Genomic DNA, 20819 nt, shown 5'->3' with positions numbered 1-20819 from the left:
GGGGGAAGGTGGACTTAGTGGAACCTTGAGACTGGTATGCTGCTTAACTAAGACTTGTGTGGATTTCCTGCCAGACAATTAACAATAATCTGGTATTGCAGCAATGTGGAATGGATTTGGCAGACTTTATGCTTTAGAAGTCTGACAATTTCTCTCATGCTACTTTGTGCTCCAGAATGTAAGCAGATGAATAGCTGCTTTGTCTCCTGGGATAATTTAATTTGTTGTTCTGTGCTGAATGTATTTTTCATATTGACATTCATCAGTTTTGCACTAAAGGGAAATGGTTCACTCTTCGTCTTCAAACAAAAAATGCAGCCCAACAGCTGTAGCTGTCATTTTTTGAAAGGATGGTTTGAGAAGACATTTGGAAAATATTAAGGGATAAAAGTAGATTTGGAGTTGACCCATTATTAGTGTTAAATTTAAGTGTTCTAATATAGTAGAACTAATATATTAAGCGATTTTACAGTATATTCTTGGCTGCATTGGGGCTATGAAAATCTAATCCCTGCACATATTTTTGAATTCGGACCTTGTGGTCGGCACCCATGAGTTTTTAATTGATTCTTTCCAAATCAGAAGGTTGTCTCCCATCTCCAGCTATCCTCATTTTTTTGCAGCCTTTTTGTCCTTTGTATAAAGTGAATTTTGCTTTATGCATGTAGCAATCTGTGGCTATTGTGACCTTTACAAAGCTCTAAAATGCCATTTCTAGTTGGGAGAAATTGCATTCCTCATTCTGCTGAGGATCAGTACATCTCTCCACTAAACAATTCATCAGCACTTGCTTAGCATCTTCACCTTTGCCTTGGAAACAGTATTACCTAACTCTTCCAGAGTACGGTGAGATTGCACAAGTCTTTACTGCATGCCCACCCTGTATGTGCTATATATATATAATTCTGCCTATGTTCCTGATTGTTCTCTTTGGCTCTTTTAAATTGTGCTGTATAGGAAGGCACATCCCAGCATGTATAGCTAATTTGCTCATCACTGTGTTCCTTAGAATAAATTGTAGATTAAAGATAAAAGAAGGACCAAAAATGCACTAAAAGCACTTCTATTTCATTCTTAGGGGTTTTTATCCTTCCTGAGCGCTCCACTGATCGGTGCTTTGTCTGATGTCTGGGGAAGAAAGTCTTTCCTCCTCGTTACAGTTTTTTTCACTTGTGTCCCAATTCCGTTAATGAAGATAAGTCCATGGTAAGTGGTTCAAATGACAGTAGGTGTTTTTGGTGTATGAAGGAAACTAGAAGAGATAAATCACTTTTCTCTAGTCAATTATCCCAATTTAGGGTTCAATTACTGCTGCAGGGTCCAAGTGTGTCAAGTCTGTTCTTTTAATTGGGTTCTTCAAAATGGAATGCTTAATTATAGGTTGTAGAGTGATGATACTTATACAGTTTTACAACTATCAAATCATCTTTGCATAGTTACATTACACCTTTCTCCTTTGCAGGTGGTATTTTGCTATGATTTCGGTTTCTGGGATTTTTGCTGTTACGTTCTCTGTGATATTTGCTTATGTGGCTGACATAACACAAGAGCATGAAAGGAGCACTGCATACGGACTGGTAAGACAATTTCTGAAAATATTCTGATGCTTTGACAATCGTATTTATTGGTAGTCTCTCATTTTTAAGATACTACACTCGCTATGTTTGAATAAGGCACATCCGGTTATTTTGGGGGTTGAGAAGATGGGCTTATCTTGCAGCGGTGACAAAGTCAAGAAAAGATGATGTGTTGGAAGGGGGAGAACAGAGTCTTAGATTTCTTTATTCCTAGACACTCAGCTGAGAAACCGGATCCTGCACAGGTAGAAGGTTGAGCAGTCATCTGTGTTAATTGTAGGTATCTTGTATCAAAAGATGTAGCTGGACCAGGTTACTTAATGGATTGTTTGAGCTCTGATTCTCTTGGTAAGGCATAGCAGGAGTCTAGTTTATTACTAATTGCTGAATCTGTTGCTCAGCATGGCAGTTTAGGAAGGGAGGATGACATTAAGACAGTTTGTTAATCTGACATATGCTAGGTAACATTTGAAAATACCTTTCAGTATTCTGGTTTCTTCCTGGATGTAAAGGCAGTATGGGCAGTCATCTATTCCTTAGGTTGTGCCTCCAATAAGGTTGTCTGCGTAGGTTTTCACTAGCAAAGGGAGGCTTCTTATTTTCCTGCCTACCTGGGATAGGCAGCAGCTGGTCCCTAATAAGCATCTAATCCCAGAATCATAGAATCACATAATTGTAGACTTGGGAGGGATCCCAAAGATCTCTTGCCCAACCCTCCACAATGCAGGAATGACTTTGAGTAATGATGAAGGTGCATCTGAACATTTAAAAAAATCTGAACCAATAGTGGAATATTAATGCCGGTTGACTTAAGTCATAATTCCCTCTACTGAGAATCTCCAGTCTCAGCCCAGCAGGTGACTTGGTGTTTCCTTCCCTGATATGCTACGCTTGCAGGGGCTACCAAGGGTTACAACTGGGCTATTCCTTGCAATTCAGCGCTTGTGCTTGTATTCCTTTTTGCACTCACTGAGTGAAAGCGTGGTTTTTAGAATGTGTGTGTCTCTGATTTTTTTTTTAAAAAAAAGGAATAATAGGTGAATTTCCATAGTTTTTCATAACAGCAATGCAGGTATTACCACTGCCTAGCTTCCCCCTTGCAGTATGTACTGATTAGTGATAGGTGAGTTACTATGGGATGGCAGTTTCATGTGAACAGTCTTTGTTGCATCCAGTAAAGCCATCCCAAAAGTGCAAGGACTTCCACCTGAGCAGCAGGATGTCCTCTCATCATATACATCCCCTCTCTGGTGTGCTGGTTGAACCCCTAGAACAGGCATCCCCAAACTTCGGCCCTCCAGATGTTTTGGACTACAATTCCCATCTTCCCCGACCACTGGTCCTGTTAGCTAGGGATCATGGGAGTTGTAGGCCAAAACATCTGGAGGGCTGCAGTTTGGGGGTGCCTGCCCTAGAACAAATTGGGGTGGGGTTGTAAGGAGACACAGAAGAAGTCCCCTTGTGATTGTGTTACATACAACCCTGAATTGCCAAGATACTGTCATGCTCTTTGGATGCGGCCTTCTATGTAGTCATTTCCTCTGCTGCTTCATTAGTACAGAAGTACCATGGCAACCCCTGAAAAACAGAGTGCTTACATTTCTTACACCTTGCTAAAAACATTTTTGAAGTGTTAAGCTGAAGTGGTGATGAAGGAGGAAGGCATCTGTTAGGCAATTTCTTTTTGTGACTTTTAGACCTGCTGTATTGCAGTTTCTTATATTGACAAGTTTTGTGGTTTTCTTATGTGATTTTAATTATACACTGATCCTAATTGTGATGTGTTTGAAACCCACCCTAGAACCATTTAGTGATGGTTTCAAATACAAATAGTAAATAAATTAATAAGTTTAGAATATTCTATGTAAGCTTTGACAGATTCGCTGTTGTTGAACAGACATGTTTTGTGGCATAAAAATAGTTCTAGATTTCTTTTAAAATAAAGATGTGTGCTGTTAAGGTACGTTCTCAGGGTCATTGTCTGACACTTCTCGGTTTACCAAGCCATTCTTTTAGCCTCAGGTGCAAACTTCTTCCCAATAATTAACTATCTGAGTCTTTGCATTTAGCAGATAAAGTTTCCCAAGCTTGGGTCTCCAGCTGTTCTTGGACTACGATTCCCATCATCCCTGACAGCTGGTCCTGCTAGCGAGGGATTATGGGAGTTGTAATCCAACAAAAGCTGGAGACCCAAGTTTGGGAAACCTTGGGCTAAATGTTTACCTCTCCCCCGAAAATAAAAACCTCCACCAGTGTTAAAAAGCTACTGTCTCAACAGTTCTAGGAAATGGAAATAGTTGTAGTTCAAATCCAATTTGATCTCATTGTCAGCTTCCCTCTAGATTTAAAACGTAGCCACCAAGTGGCAGATATTGATGTGGAAGACCTGGAGTTAGGCATGGCCTTACCAGTCAGCTGCATAGCGGGGGATGAATATGACAGTGTGATAGATACAAGGGAGGAAGGGTTTCACGAACATAGTGAAAGCACATTTGTTGCACTGTGCAAATGTGTGTACTTGCTTGATTTTGATCCGAACACTGCTGCCCATGGATCAGACAGAGAGGGTGTGTGTCAGCGTGTGGGGAGGGGGAGAGGGAGGGAAATGGGTTGGATAATGGAAGAAAGGATGGGAGGAAAGTGGGCTGGGAAGAATAAAGTACAAATATCAATCACAAGATAAAGTTAATTAAATCCTAGCCTTGCTTATTTAAGTCTTCCTTTTAAAACTAGTGCAATATTGTGCAGCCTCTTTAGTATAAAAATTAGATAAAATAGAAATGGTATCATCAGGTTGCAAGCCTTGCACACTTATCTAGGTGGGAATATATCCTATTGAACTCAGTGGTGCTAATGTAACATATTGGTGGATTTGTAGGATTTCAAGGTCATATGCTTAAACTCCCACCATTTCTGAGCATTGACTGTGCTGACTGGGGCTCATATGAATTGTCTAAAACAGGCACCCCCAAACTTCGGGCCTCCAGATGTTTTGGACTACAATTCCCATAATCCCTGACCACTGGTCCTCTTAGCAAGGGATCATGGGAGTTGTAGGCCAAAACATCTGGAGGGGGTGCCTGGTCTAAAACATTTGGGGCATACCAGGTATGGGAAGGCTGAACTGTATAATGAATGGTTTTTTTTGTGAAAACATGAAGAGATTTCAAACTAATTTATTATGTATATGATTATCCTGAAACTCAATATGCAATAAATTTGGGTTCCCGAGTTATCTTTAATCAAAGTGCTGACTAGGTATGGTGAAGGGTGTCCAAACTGCATGCAGCGTATTGGGACCAGAAAATGCTGTTTACATCCCTGCATAGCTGTGTTCAGATAAACCACTGTAGGAAATAACAGTTCATAGCAGCATCATATAGCTGGGTGAAAGGGATGGTGTTGAGGAACATGGATAAATTCTAGTCCTGACAAAATATAAAGACATAAAGGGAGTGAGGGAAAGAGACTAGGGGAAAAATATAGAGCTAAGTACAAGAGTAGAGACATTTAAAGGCAAGAAGTTCATAGTAAATGTGAAATGAAAGACTAATCCAATATAAAACAGAAAAGTGGAAGATGTGATTGAAGCTGTGTGCAGAGCAAATGAGGCAGGTGGCAGAATTATGAATAGAAGATACCTTAAAACAGCTGAAAGGGCCATAAAGATGAGCATTGCAATAATCCAATTTAGGAATGATGAAGCCATAGTGAGGATTTCAAAAATAAAAAAGAATGAAAAGTGGCAACCCTTGGATAGAGGGTTGAATCTGAAAAGGATGGATCAGATTTGACACCTAAGTTATTACCATCATTATTATTAAGGGCATAAAACTCTACTGAGCATGGTATAAAGAATAAAATACAAGCATTTGTCAGTGGCTTAACAATCTTAAATACACTTGCGAATAAGAAATAGTGATACTACCAAGAGGCAGAAGGGGGATAAATTGTTCTATAAATGCTCTGAGATGTTGCAGTCTAGTTGCTTAGGGCTGCTAGATTTATTATGTATTTTTAAAACTGGTCCCCTGCCTTTCTACTCAATCCCCTGGCTATTCAGAGAAAGCCAAACACTCTTTGAAACTACCCCCAAACAGTTTAAAATAAAAACGAGCATAGTTTTAAAACAGCTTGAAAATCGCACCCCCAGTGTGTAAGTAGAATAATTGAAAAGTTTTAATGCCTTTAGGCTTCTGGGATACAATTTTCTGTCTTCCTCCAATTGCCAATAGGTCTTGAAAGGCAAAGTGGAATGTAAGAGATATGTACACACCCACCCCAAATGTTGGTTTTCCAGCTCAGTTTAGCTGTGCTGCACTCATGTATCCCATGGAAAGAAATGTTTGGTATGGCCCTCGGCGCCTGAGTTGTAGACGTTGTGATGGTGCTTCTTATTGCTTCTGTAGAGCATCAAGCCTGGTAAATTCATGCCTATCCTCAAGATCAGGGTTTCCCAAACTTTGATCCCTAGCTGTTTTGGGACTACAACTCCCATCATTCCTAGCTATGGGGACCAGTGGTCAGGAATGATGGGAATTGTAGTCCAAAAAAACAGATGGAGAGCCAAGTTTTGGGAACACTGCTCAAGAGTCTTCGGTGTAGCCGAATTAATGTCATAATTTCAGCAGCTTACCTTAGTAGGTGGATATTTCTGTCAAAATGCATGGTGACAGAAAAGGCTGTGGGCAGTACACAAAATGTAGTTCTCTTAGCACAAAGACTTTGGCTGCACAACGGAACATCCCTCCGTCTCCTTCCCCATAATCTCTTCTGGGCGTTCCTCCAGCCCTCTGGAGAAGATTTGGGAGGCCATTCCGGAGCAGAGCAGGGAATGTTCCATTGAGCAAACAGAAACCTTTGTGCTAACAAAACTGCTTCACTAAATACCACTCTTCTGGTACTCTGTTGCAGGAATCGGGATTTGGGAGTTCAGGTTTCAGTTGGTGAGGAATGTTAAGTTGTGCATGAGGTCATAATGAAGCAGTAAAATACAATGTCTTCTTTTTAGGTATCTGCAACATTCGCAGCCAGTTTGGTAACTAGTCCTGCCATTGGAGCACACCTGTCTACATTATATGGAGATAACTTGGTTGTATTAATTGCTACGGTGGTGGCTGTTGTAGATATATGTTTCATTCTACTCGCTGTACCAGAATCTCTACCTGAAAAAATGAGACCACCTTCATGGGGAGCCCTTATATCATGGGAACAAGCAGACCCATTTGCAGTAAGTTACTGTTTTTTTGTTTATTCTCCTTTATTAGTCAGCAGTGTGATATTGGTGCTAAATCTAATGCAAAGGAAGGAGGCACTTCTGGGAATGGGTTGGCAAACTGCTCTCTGAAGCACTTTCCCCTTTGTTAAACAGCTCAGTTAGGCTGCCTGCCCCACTACATACAATTTTGCTTTCTTGCCCCCCTGTTTTCTGCTCTGTCACCATGCTGGAGTTGGTGTGGCTACCTATTGGCAGCCACATGAACTGCAGCATGTCAACAGCATTGCATTTTTATGTTTATAGCAGGGATGTCAAACACGTCGATTGCTATTTACTGGTTGAGCCTTGTCAGACTTTGGGAGATTGCGGTCAATCGCCGGCCCCCTTCTGGCCCCGCCCCCTCTCTGCACTGGCCTCTATTGTTGCATAAGGGAAGCCTGAGTTTTGAAACGGAGGCTTTTATGTTGTAAGCTAGCTGAACCCCTAAAAAAGGGGCATTTCCCCTCCCTAAAGAAAGCTCAGAAACTTTGAGCTGAAACCCCCCAAAACAGGGGTAGATCACCGCCAGATTTTAAATTTGAAAGTAGATTGCAGTGTCTCTGGAGTTGGCAACCCCTGGTATATAGGAAGAAGTGAAGAGGAAACAACATTATCAGTGGTTGCTATAGCCGAACTTCACTGACTTAGGAGCCTGAGGCCTTTTTACTGAGCAGAATAGAATCAGGCTTTTGGAACAATCAAGCTATTCATTTGTTTAGTCAACTTTTATTAATTTGGGAAGAGATCTTATCTAAATTCAGCATTAGGAAATTATCATGGAAACTCAAAAACAGGAAGAACAATGGTCTTGGAATAAAATCTGTTCATAGGTTTTTTCCGAAGCAGACCACAGATGGAATATATTCTGAAAAATGCACTCATTAGCGAAAAAAAATCACCTGCTCAAAATGTAATAATCCTTTTCAGATGTTTCATTTTGACTTGCTTTACTTTTTTTGACAGTCTTTGAGAAGAGTTGGAAAAGATACTACAATTTTGCTGACTTGCATCACTGTCTTTCTTTCTTACCTGCCTGAGGCTGGCCAATATTCTAGCTTTTTCCTATATTTGAGACAAGTAAGTAATTTAAGGTACTTTTTGAGTATTGGACAAGTTGTTCTTGGTAGATAAATTAAAGAGTACATGCAGGGAACAAATGAAGCCTTGGAAGTATCAAAGATGTACATAGTACGTAGCCATTGCATTTATCAAAAACTTGTAACACTTTTTTTTCTGAAGAAAATAGCAAAGAAGTTCACACAGTAGTAAAATTGGTAAAGATACAATGAAATCAGTTGTGCCATACAGTTACAGCAGTTAATAAAATTAAATAGCGTAATCTAGAGTTTATTCAAAATGCCAGTCATTGGTAAAAATGCAAAGCTGTTTAAATAGCACAGTGGCAAAAATCCAGATTGCATGACTAATAATTGTATTATCACAGTAGATCCCCACCCACCCTTTTTTAAAAGTAGGTCACGAAGTTCAAAGGTAATTTCTGATTCTGTATGGGAAACTGCTACAAAGTTTCAAGCTGGGCCTTGAGATAACAAGGGGTTTTCGGGATGTGGTCATAGGCATTATTGACACATACCATATTGTATGGGTTTTGTTTTGAAACTTATATGGGATGGATCCCAACTTTTTGTTTTTCTTGTGAAAGCATTTACATGAGCATGGCTCTCCTGTTGACAGAGCAAAGAATTAGGATACAAACCATTTGGTTTTCCCCCTAACTATTTGAAAACAGACAGAACCTGCTCTGAATTGGCATGTTTCTGCTTTTGTAAAACAAAACAAGCTTGGAATAATCTCCAATATTATCGTAGGCAAAAATAAAGACCCAAGGCTTTCTGTTCCTGGTAGGCGAAGCGAATGAACAGAACACACACATCTTCCTTGAACATCACTAAGAGAAGATTTTAATTAGGCAGTATATAAGTTGTTTGAATAAAAATAAATAAAAAAACCCCTCTGCTTCTCTTTTAGATAGAAGAAAAAGCTTAATATGCATGAATATTGATACAAATGCAGAGAATTGCATATGTGACAACAATGCATTTAACTTCATGTTGATGTGTTTGCTCCAAACTAGCAGAGCCGGGGGGGGGCATACTTTATTAGTATAATAAAATTAAGGACCAGAAAATGATAAAGGGATACCAAGAGGATGGGAGATACACATACCATCTTAGGCTGCAGATGTAGACATAATCTTTGATTGCAGGTTAAAAAGTAGACTTAAGCAGCAACTGCTGATAGACATATCCAGTAGCTTGTTCAAGATACAGGGGATTAGCTCATGTAACTGGGTAGAAAATAAAAAGTACACCAATGAAAAAGTTAGATTGCCTTTTGTCAAATTAGAATTGGCCGATGGAAGTGTGTTTTCCTGCATGTTTGCTGTAAGGATGTGATCTTGTATACACCTGGGCATTCCTACAATGCAAGCACACCCCCAATTGTAGTTCAGGGAGTACAAAGGAAAATGCATGACTTAAATATGGAAGCATAATACAAAGGTTGGTGGTTCTTTTCATTTCCCGTAAGAGAGTTCAATTTATAGTCTTATACTAAATATGACCTTAATGTCATGACCTATATTTGACTAGATGTTGATATGATATTTTTACCTAATCTTGGCTGGAGTCTTCCTTTCCCCACCCCAACTCTTATTTCCACCTCTGAAATCATTTTACCTTCCAGTCTTCCAAATTTGTCCTTATGAAAATGTAAGTTGCCTATAATTGTAATTGTTCTTCACTTACTGTTTCCTTGAACTTTACACACATTGTTTTGTGTTATCTGCAGGTGATAAAATTCGAGTATGCCAGCATTGCAGCATTCATAGCTGTGATAGGAATTCTGTCTATCGTTGCGCAGGTAAGCATTTACAACCCTATGTCTTAGGTGACAGCTCATAATAAAAGGCAAATATTAACGATCATGTGATTAGCACATTAAGTGTACATAATGTATTTTGTGGGAAGTCTGAAATAGAGGTGCGCAAATTGTGACTGAATTTTTGTGGCCTTCTTGCAGGCCACAGATGATTAAAAACAGTCTTGACATTCTTTGGGAGGAACAAAACTTGGTCCATGAAACATCCAATAAAGATGTTTACTCACAGATTAATGCTAATTTTACCACCAGATACATTATGAATGTATGTATGTTACCCTTTTACAGTTCTTGAACATTCAACCAAGCCTGTAACTTTTAAAATAGGTAATATACAATGAACCTAGATGAGGTGTATAGTTTGCTGCCTAATGCTATCTTCCTTTAAAAAAAAGAAAAGGAAAGTAGGATCTTTCTGTAAGGGTTGTTACATTTCCAGCACCTTTTCAATACAAGAACTTCTAGCTACGATAGAATGGTGTGTTTGTTTAAAGTTTGATGCAGGCAGGGAGAACATTTTTACTCCAGGTCTGAACAACACTTAGGGTCCGTATTAAAAAGTTTAAAAGTGCTAACAATCCTGGGATAAAAAAATGGTATTTGGACTGGTGCAGGAAAGTTCTGCTACTCAGAAGTCCTCTCCTCCTTTTCATATGAGTTGCTAAGCAGACCTTGTATTACTAAATCTCTGCCTTGGGTAGTAAGATTCATTTAGGGCCGAGAGCTGCGCACACAATTCTCCAAACTCTCTCACATCTGTTTGATGTGAGGCTACCTTAAGAGCTTGCCCTTCCCTAGATACCCTGCATAGTTAGGGATTAGCAGTCCAGAGCTGAAGAAAATGCGGTCATAAAAAGGGGATGAAATTGCAGTGGTTGGGAATGCCAGAAAGGAAGGATGCACATGAATACTGTTGAAATCATTTTTCCGATTAACTATCGGAGGAAGCGCTAGGGAAGGGGGCGGGGAACATTTTGCTGCTAGTGGGCTCCGGATACTTAGCTCCCCACCGGGGAAAATTTGATAGGAGTTCAGGGCCCTTGTAAATCACGATGGTGTCAGGTGATGTGCTTTGAAGTCCCAACAGTCCCAACAAGCGAGTGATTTTAAAGGCAAAGGGGTTTTCCAGCCATCCCTCCACCCCATCATCTGCTTCTGTTTGAGTCTGTGGATGCTTTCGGACAACCCCTGCGGTCTGTTGCAAATAACTGTGCAGGTTTTAACCCCTACTCACCGGCTAATGAATATAAAATCTTACTATCTTGGCTGTGGAAGCCTATCCTTTACTGAGAGCAGGATATGCAGCCAATGCTGGATTTAACTCTGTCTTCCTGTCAATCAGCTTATGTCGCCAGTCATGTCAGTTGATGAGTGGATGGGTGGGCATGTTTTGGGGGAAATGGATCCACAGCCCAAATTGGATCCCTTAGCAAGTCAAGACTGGCCTGCAGGGCATCCCTGAGCTATGGTGACAGGCATTTCTGAGGAGGAAATCCCCAGTTCAAATTTTGCCTTGGCTGTGGTTTCACTGGGTGGAATTAAAGCCCTTAATTCTTTTGAGTAGATATTCATACGACTGCACTGTAAGTGATTAATTTGACGCTTTGTGCTTCTAACTGTACAGATCAGATCTTTTAAAAAAAGTATGTATTAAATGTTTTTTATTATAAATATATAGAGAACTTTCCAATTTTAAAGCTTTTCCTACATTATTTATTATCTTCTTTTGTAGACTGTTTTTCTCAGTATCCTAATGAGGTCTATAGGAAACAAAAACACTGTGCTCCTTGGCCTTGGCTTTCAGATGTTCCAGCTGGCTTGGTATGGATTTGGTTCCCAACCTTGGTAAGTGTAGTAAATGCCATGTCTCTGCCTGCCTGCTTCAATGCTCTTTCTAATTCTTTTGGGTGTACTTTTATCTTTCAAATTGCTGCAAGTCACCTTGGGGGCTGGTTTGGGCTGGCAGTGGGATCAGTAGTGGCAATGTAGAAATATTTTGATTAATAAAAAGAATCTTGGGGTTTTTTTTTTGAGTGCTAATCTGAACTTTCTAGACCAGTATTCCTCAGCCTTTTCAGATCTGAAAATCCTTAGTCCCCATGTGCATTTGTCGACCTACTTCTTAAATCTTTTCGTAGGGCAGTATCCCGTAAAGTAATTCCATTAGCTCAATAACTTCTGGCTGTGCAATGGAACTTCCCCTTCCTCTCCCGTCCTATTCCTAGATTCCTTCTACTCCCTCACCAGATCTGCTCTGGAGGGTTGGAGGAAAACCCAGAACAGATTTAGTGGACATGCAGGGAGCGATACTAACGGATCTACTTCATTGGATACCATCCCCTATATTTGTATGGCGGTAGAGCTCCTGTGGCCCTCGTTTGGTCTGGCTGCAATTAGTGGGGTCCCAGGCCACACACTGAAAAGCATTGTGTTATAAGACTAATGGATAAATATTTTCGTTCCTTTAGCCATTATACTGATTTCCACCTAACTTGCAAGTTCACTTTGTTGCAACACTTCTTTGTGAGTGTTCCATATTGGTGTGATTCATGCCTGCTTTTTAACTTCAGATAATGTACAACTATCCAGTTTTGCCTTGCTATGCTGTATTTTTACCTGAAAGCTCTTGCTTGTACACGATAAGGTTCTTTACACAAGTTACGTTACCATGGGCATTGGTATTCCTGTAGAATATGTTATACGCACTGGCTATAGCAATTATTTACTGTATTTTCCCATGTAGAAGATGCCCCCATGTATAAGACAGGCGCCCCCTATTTTGGGGGACTCCAAATTAAGAAAACACCCCTGAGCACTACCTGTGTATAAGATGAACCTGAATTCCAAACCTAATTTTTTGGTTAAAAAACCAAACAAAAGCCTAGTATTATACATGAAAAAATATGGTACTTAGCCACAGTTATTGTGTGAAATGAGCGCCACCTTCTGAGTATTATGGACTCCACTAGCAGCCGCTAGTGGTGTGGGGAAACATGCTAACTGATGGTCCCGATCCCTTCCAGCGCTGCTAAAAAATCACAGCTAGTGGGATAATAAACTTCCCCTGGAATGCTGCAAACCCTCATGGCAACTGTACCTTCTAGTCTGACTACAATTCTAACGCTTCCAACAAGGTACCCCAATAGCTGGAAAGCTGGTTTTTGTTTCTGCACAGCTCCTTCATTACAGACGATGTAATGGCTTTGCTTTGTGTCTTGCTCTCAGGATGATGTGGGCAGCTGGAGCCGTAGCGTCGATGTCAAGTATTACATTCCCAGCAATCAGCGCTCTTGTGTCACGAAATGCAGACTCAGACCAACAAGGTGAGTACAGTGACTTTGTTTTTCATAGAGTTGTAGAGTTGGAAGGGACTCTGAGGATCATCTAGTCCAACCTCCTGGAATCCAGAAATACGCAGTGGTCCCATAAGAGGATCAAACCTGCGACCTTTGCGTTATCAGCCCCACGCTCTCTATTTTCTAGGAAACCATGTTCTGTGAAGCATCTTCCATAGAGCTATTTTCTTTCCAACACCAGCATGCAAACATTTACCTGTGCTTCAGAAAACAATTTGCTTTGGGATGTTCACAGTACTCTAGGCCAGTGTCTCCCAACCAGTGTGCCTCCAGATGTTTTGGGACTACAACTCCCATCATTCCTGACCACTGGTCTTGCTAGCTAGGGATGATGGGAGTTGTAGTCCCAAAACATCTGGAGGCACACTGGTTGGGAAACACTGCTCTAGGCAAAGTAAGTGATATTATTCTTCACGAATGATTATTCTTTTTTTATGCTGAAGACACACAATTTTACCCAGGACACCTGAGACCGGCTTAATTCCTATAACACTAATTCATTTTAACTGTTAATAATTTTATAATCTGCTCTGGGGACCTGGTGCTGAAGGACAACAAGTATACACAGTCTTCAGTACAGTTTCCATGGAAGGTTGATTGTGGTAGATTATTTTTCTCTTCCAAAAGTACTCTGACCGTAGCTCAGACTTGTTTCCAGAACTGTTCAGTATTACTGATGACTAATTAAAATATACTCTTTGCCGGTTTGGTCTCACAGGGCCAGCAGGAATGTGATAATCTTGCAGTTGGTTATCCCAGCCTCTTTCCTGGCCCAGTTGCAGGCTCTGTGTGAGATTATCTGAACAGGACATACAGATTTGGTTCCCTTTCCTGTAGGATATCTATAGTTTTTACTGATTTGCCCAGAATGGGGCTAAATTTGTTGGCATTAACATGAGGAAACATGACCCTTTAAAAGTAATTTGAGTGGGTAAGTGCAAGTTACAGCTGAGGAAATCCCAAAGTTCTTCATCTTTTTTTCAATTAAGAATCCTTTGAAGTAGTTTTAGCAGTTAGGAATTGATGTTAACACCCTCTAGTGGTGATTTGAACATGTGACAGATTAGTGTTTCTCAAAACAGTGGCTCAGGACCCACCAGAGAGCCTTAGGCCACTTTTTGGTGGGCCTCTGTGCCACAGTTTGCCTAGCGCCTCCACACTTGCCTGCCCCATCTGCTCGCCATGCCACAGCCTTTTAATTAGACCAGTTCCGACTCCAGCAACTCATTTCATGCTAAGTAAAGGAGGTTGGGAGACAAAGAAAAGTTTTTAAGCAAGGGGGATGGAAGGAAGACCTGTCTTGAGCAGCGAGGGCTAGAGGAGGTGTTGAAGGAAATAAGATATAGGTAAAAGATAAATCTTTATTATAATTATTCAGAAATAAGCCGGGAATAGAAATGAAAGGGATAAGAAACAAAAGCAGTTACAGTGGAACCTTGGTTTATGAACACCTCGGTTTACGAATTGTCGGTTTACGAATGCCGCAGACCCATCTGGAACGGATTAATTCACTTTCCATTACTTTCAGTGGGAAAGTTTGCTTCAGTTTATGAACGCTTCAGTTTATGAACAGACTTCCAGATCCAATTACACTCATGCTTCGGGTTAAGTACGCTTCAGGTTGAGTACTCCGCGGACCCGTCTGGAACAGATTAATCCACTTTCCATTACTTTCAATGGAAAAGTTTGCTTCAGTTTATGAACAGACTTCTAGAACCAATTGTGTTCATAAACCGAGGTACCCCTGTTTAGGAGGAAGACTGATTGTAAAAGGACCCAGAGAGGAGGGATGCAAGAAATGGTTAGGCAGCAACTGGTGGTGGGAAAGCTACAAGTTGAATGTTAAAGGAGACTGGGAGAAGGAATGGCAGGAGATGGATGGCTGTGAATACTTTGAGCAGGGAATGGGAAAGCCTCTGCATCAGCAAATTCTGCCTAAAATGAGGCAGCTAAGTGACAAGACTGACCAAGCAAGTACCTGTATTTAGCCCGAGGAACACTTTAGCCCAAGGTATGGAGGACATTGCCACAAGGCAAAGAATTTTATATTTTCCAAAGATTAAATGTCGGCAATAGAAAGTGATGCCAGCCAGCTGATTATGCCAAACTCCGCTTCCACCGACCACCATTTTGCAGTTCATTCATCTCTTGCACTGCCATTTTGTGACTGGTGGGCTTCAGTAATTTTCAGTTACCTTAAGTGGGCCCTGGGGGCCAGAAAATTCAAGAAGCCCTGGATCAGAACTTTCCTCTTCCTTCATTGAAACAAGTTCATTTCCTTGTTCATTTTGGAACAAGGAAAGTTCTAGTTTGTGCTATTATTTTGAAGTTCAGTTTATCCTCCTTAAACTATTTTATTGAAACTGCTCAGTTTGAAATAAGGTCAGCCTGTTAACTGCATGATAGCCTGAAAGTACAGTACAGTGGTACCTCGGTTTACAAACACAATTGGTTCCGGAAGCCTGTACTTAACCTGAAGCATACTTAACCTGAAACGAACTTTCCCATTGAAAGTAATGGAAAGTGGATTAATCTGTTCCAGACGGGTCCACGGAGTTCTTAAACTGAAAGTACTCAAACCGAGGCGTACTTAAACCGAGGTATGACTGTAATTAAACAGCAAGCTTTTCGGTTTTTGCATCATTTTAGAACGGGAGTCAAACTCATGGCAATTATTTCTCCTGTTCCCTTGCTCTTTTACAGGTGTTGTCCAGGGAATAATAACAGGAATCAGAGGCCTTTGCAATGGTCTTGGTCCTGCTCTCTTTGGCTTCATATTCTATCTGTTCCATGTGGAGCTTACTGAGTTGGTGCCGGTCCCAGATCCTGATAAAAAAGCAATGCAGGATCCAAGCGATGAGGTAAATTATTGTAAATCGTAACTTTTAATAGTGCTTGATCAAGGCACCCCCCACTTATTTATGATGTTGCATTTCCTGGTAAGAACCCATGCTGTTCATATTACTATTGGACTTGTTAGTCACTTGTTAAACAAAGTTGTCAAGCGACTTAGAACCTATTTTAAAATACGTTCTAACATTGATACAGCCAGATAGAAACACATACATAACAAGTAAGCAAAGCAAGCCGCCCTCCCCATAGGTGAACCTCATGTTACATATGTTTTTCTTGCTGTATTTTAGGTACCGAGTAAAAGTCTGTGTAACATTTCACATAATGAAATCTTCTGGCATCCAACTATATACAAGATAGTCACTTCTAGGCTTCATGGCTGCTTAGAGGGTGAAACGTGGAGTAAATCTACTGGAATATCACTAGATGGGTCTGCCAGTAGTTGGATATGATCTCTTTGCAGTGTTGTACAGCTGTGGCAAGTTACACACCATGAATTTCTCCTCCACCATTTAGCAGAACAATTCTTTTATAACCTCTTATATTTAAAAACCTATGTTTTGAAATCACTTTAAAATAATGCCAGTTGAGCTTACAGTCCATCCTGGTTGTAGATGCTTGGTTTTTACAACTGTAAATGAGAACCTCTGCTTAAAATACACAACACCTCCTTGAAGAATAAACTACTGGAACTAGTTAAATGATTATTCCCCATGAATTGTACACAGCGAAACCATCATGAGCAGAAAAACATCTGTTCATGTGGTGGAACTTCTCCCTCCACTCTGCAAAAAATTGCTCTGGCGTTGCTCTATTTTGTTCAGTCACTTCTGAAATTATTGTGAAGGTTGCCTTGCTTTGTAGAAAAAAAAAAAGCCTGTTGGGACATTAGAACTTCCTTATGTACATGGAATTAACAGCAGGGGGGGGGGGGCTGGCTGAGTTTTTGTCAAGTATCTCTCCGAGTGGTGAAGAAACTCCAGTGAAAATCCTTGCTATTGCATTTTTTTTTACATGGCTGTTTTTGTATATCTTTTCAAATTTTATATATTTTCAAATTGCGTATACGGATGTTTTATGATGGCCCATATTTGTAATGCCTAATTAAGTTTTGGCGAAGTAAATATGTACATGGAATGCTTTCACAATACAGTGGTACCTCTGGATACGCATACCTCCAGTTGCGTATCCTTCAGGATGCGAACGCGGCAAACCCGGAAGTATTTTTCTGTGTTTCACCACGTGCACATGCGCAGAAGCGCTCCTCTGCGCCGCATGCACATGCAGAAGCACTCTACGGCCCCGCGTGCATGTGTAAAAGTGGTCCCTCTGGTTGCGGAAACCTCAGGATCCGACCGGAGTTCTGGAACGGATCCCGTCTGCAACCGGAGGTACCACTGTACTCCAAAACTGCCTCTTCTGAGATTGCATTCAGTTCCATGAAAAAAATATGGTTCTTTAGATATTGCCCTTATTCTTTAAGAACTAAGGCTGAAAGCTTTTGAGAAATACAATATTGAGACTGAACGTTTATTTTGCCATTTGTGTCTGTCAACTGCATTCAATGGGCATTTTATTGTACCCGCCCACCCAACCTCATCACCACAGTTAATCTATATTTATGTAGTTTTTGCTTGTGTGCTTTGTAACAGGGTTGTCATAACAAGGTTATGGCCGATTCAGCACTCTGTTGATAGTCCTGTAATTTTGATAATTTGTGTTTTGTGCTGTATGCACTGCTGAAGCCTGCGACAAAGGGTCTCGAGTGAAACATTTTACAAGTGCCTGAGTTTCATATTCTTCACCAGGGCTGATATGGGTGTAATCCTTTTACACTGCAGTACTGGACACGTCTACTCAAAAGTAAGTCCAGCCAAGTTGAGCAATTGGGTAGGCAGGCATGCTTGAGTTTAATCCCGTGGTTCAGACAGCCACTCTCAATTGTGGACCAGCTTCTCCCTTGCAGGTTCTGGACAGGCAATCTTGCATGTTTCAGCTGCTTCCTTGAGCAGGCTCTTCTCAGCCTCCTACAAGCCAAGGTGAGACACAAGCGTGGGTTGTTTTCCGATTAACTTTGGATGGCATTTGAAACCCCACTTCCAAGTGCTGCCTCCACTCTACAGGACATCAGAGAAGAGATCTCGGCGCTCTTCTGAGTCAAGGGAGGATGCGGGACAGTGGATGCCACAAATATTTGAGTAGGGGCCGGGTCCAGCCGAAATCTCTGGTCTCCTAGCCTTACTAAGGTGTACTACAAACAGGTGTCACCCAAGCTTCATTCCTTACCCAACCCGAGCACCCTTGTGTCCTTGAGGTTGGATTTCCTCCGCATTGTCTGCAGCCATGAGCCCTACGTTGCTCCGGTCTCCTACTTTCTGCTTCATTGGTAAATCAGTTCAGTGGTCTGACTAAAAACTGGTATCTGTAGGCAAATAGGAATGCTTGGACCCAGCTTTGCACAGCCTGAGTTATTCCCCATAAGCCTGTTCATGGTGGCTCCTTTCTTTCTCTCCGCAGAGTTCGATTATTCCTGGTCCGCCATTCCTGTTTGGCGCATGTGCAGTCCTCCTAGCTTTTCTGGTTGCCTTATTCATCCCCGAGCACAGTAAAGCCAGCAGAAAGCACACCAACAGCATCAGCAGCACCACCCAGAGCAACAACCCCGACCGAGGCAGCGACGAGGACGTTGAGCCCTTGCTGCAGGACAGCAGCGTGTGAGAGCTAGATTTTCCTAATATTCACGTAGTCTGCAAGCAAGCAAAACCCATGCACTGAGCTCTGGATCCAGAGCAGGACGTAACTGGAGTGAGCTTTTGATTTGTCAGAAGCTTTTGCACATTTCACTCACCTAAGATACTCTATGTTGGTGTCCATGGATGTCCCGTTGGGACGGATTGAACCACTTTTCTTTTTTCTTTCCTTTTCTTAAAAAAAAAGAGAGAAAGAATTCAACGCAATTATTTTTCTGTATCTGATTTGGAAATGCCATCGAGAGTCGCACCGGACAAAATACGGAATACACACGGTATCTTGGGAAAATCTTCAAACAAAGTGGAACTTACTGAGTACACACACTGTGAGCAGACCACAGCCCCTGCCAATTAGAGAAAAGTTATTTCTACTGACAGATAAAGATAACAAAAACCCTTCGCCATTATGTCCCTACATTTCTAATTAATAGGCTGTCTGGTAAATTGAATATTGTGTAACTGCTTAGAAGTGTTACAAGAGAATTCCAGCCGTTGAATATAGATTTGGGGTTTTTTTTTGGGGGGGGGAGTCTTCAACCCTCATTCCCAAGGACTCCTTACCCGTATGTCAGGAGCTCCTTTGGAAACCTTAAAAGGGCACATGTACTTTCATTGATGGTTAGTAACGCTCACTGAACTCTAGGTAGCACTACCAATGTGGCCAGTTTTGACATAGAGGCTAATTAACTGGATGCTGAGGCAATTTACATTTACTTGTGTGTATTTATTGAATCACCTATCACTTTTCATCTGCCGTATGAAGCACTCCCTCTCCTGTTAATTTCACTCCTGCCTTAACTGCTACTTAGTGTGCATTCGTTACCAACTCTTATTTAGCCTTCATATCAAACTTCGGAAGAAATTCATGGGTTATAATTATGAAATGCCTCTCCAAAAGAGGCCCTAAAGATGGTTTAATTTCTACAGAGTATCATGCTATACTTTTTAGAGACATTTTATTAAATTGCACAGATTTCTATGTATTTTGCGGCAGTGGAAATGGACCATTACACACAAAAAACTAACCAAGTACTCTTTAAGAATGTTTTATATGTATTGAATATATGTAGATATTTGTAAGAAGTTTTACTTTTTCCAGATAAGGTACTGTGTAAATCATGTATTTATAAATGTAATGATGGTGATGGATATACAGCTTTTATAAAGGTTACAGGTAGGTAGCCCTTCAGCTCTCTATATTGGACAAACAGGCCAAACCCTACGCCAAAGGATAAATGGACATAAATCTGACATCAGGAACCAGAAGACAGAAAAACCAGTAGGAGAACACTTCAATCTCCCAGGACATTCTATACAAGATCTCAAAGTAGCTGTCTTACTACAAAAGAATTTCAGAAATAGACTGGAAAGAGAAGTTGCTGAATTGCAACTTATCACCAAGCTCAAAACCATGGAGGGACCTGGTTTGAACAGAGATATCGGGTTCTTATCTCATTATACATGATAAGCGATCTTCAGCCATCTCAACCCTTGCTTTTTCATGCAAAACCATTTGCAGTCGTTTGCGGTCATCAACAGCTATCAGTCAGTCAATCACCCATTTCCACCACCCTTCTGGGTGATCCCCCCTCCCCATCCCCACCCCTCCCCACCCCTTCTCTACATAAGTGCCTGGAAACTTCCATTTCACTGTATCTGAAGAAGTGTGCATGCACACGAAAGCTCATACCAAAATAAAAACTTAGTTGGTCTTTAAGGTGCTACTGAAGGAATTTTTTTATTTTAGCTTTTATAAAGGATTGTGTAATGACTGAACAAAATAAAGAAATATATATATATATATTTTGAAACTTGTTCCGCCTTAAGCAAAGATAACAAACCTTTTGTACTATGCAGTTTGGTTTTTAAGTTAAAAAGCTTCCTAATGCATAATAAATTTGCAACCTATGCTATATACAAGTGTGGTTTTATTTTTATTCCATACATTTTCTTCCAGTACTGAAGCTGAGTTTGAATTATTTGTAGCACATTCTTGGCTAATGTGTTACTGCATATCAGTCTGGGGAAACCCAGCCAGATGGGCGGGGTATAAGTAATAAACAAACAACAACAACAACAACAACAACAACAACAACTTATCATCTTAACTCTGAACTTCTTTTCT

The 20819-nt window shown here is 40.8% G+C and overlaps 1 protein-coding gene across 1 annotated transcript in view; it reads left to right on the top strand.

Annotated features, from left to right (window-relative positions):
• The window catches only part of LOC118076814 (hippocampus abundant transcript-like protein 1), a 31405-nt gene extending 10791 nt beyond the window's left edge, over positions 1 to 20614 (top strand). The window contains exons 4-13 of the mRNA XM_060280114.1: positions 1079 to 1206; positions 1463 to 1577; positions 6589 to 6807; positions 7798 to 7911; positions 9646 to 9717; positions 11468 to 11580; positions 12961 to 13058; positions 15795 to 15952; positions 18462 to 19861; positions 20453 to 20614. Of these exons, the coding sequence (XP_060136097.1) occupies positions 1079 to 1206; positions 1463 to 1577; positions 6589 to 6807; positions 7798 to 7911; positions 9646 to 9717; positions 11468 to 11580; positions 12961 to 13058; positions 15795 to 15952; positions 18462 to 18662 (1218 nt within the window). The 3' untranslated portion in view covers positions 18663 to 19861; positions 20453 to 20614. The remainder of the gene's footprint in view (positions 1 to 1078; positions 1207 to 1462; positions 1578 to 6588; positions 6808 to 7797; positions 7912 to 9645; positions 9718 to 11467; positions 11581 to 12960; positions 13059 to 15794; positions 15953 to 18461; positions 19862 to 20452) is intronic.
• Positions 20615 to 20819: the final 205 nt, after the last annotated feature.

This window comes from Zootoca vivipara, chromosome 11, assembly GCF_963506605.1.
Source record: "Zootoca vivipara chromosome 11, rZooViv1.1, whole genome shotgun sequence".
In the NCBI taxonomy this organism is placed as follows: Eukaryota; Metazoa; Chordata; class Lepidosauria; order Squamata; family Lacertidae; genus Zootoca; species Zootoca vivipara.
This window is presented reverse-complemented; position numbering and strand designations above follow the sequence as displayed.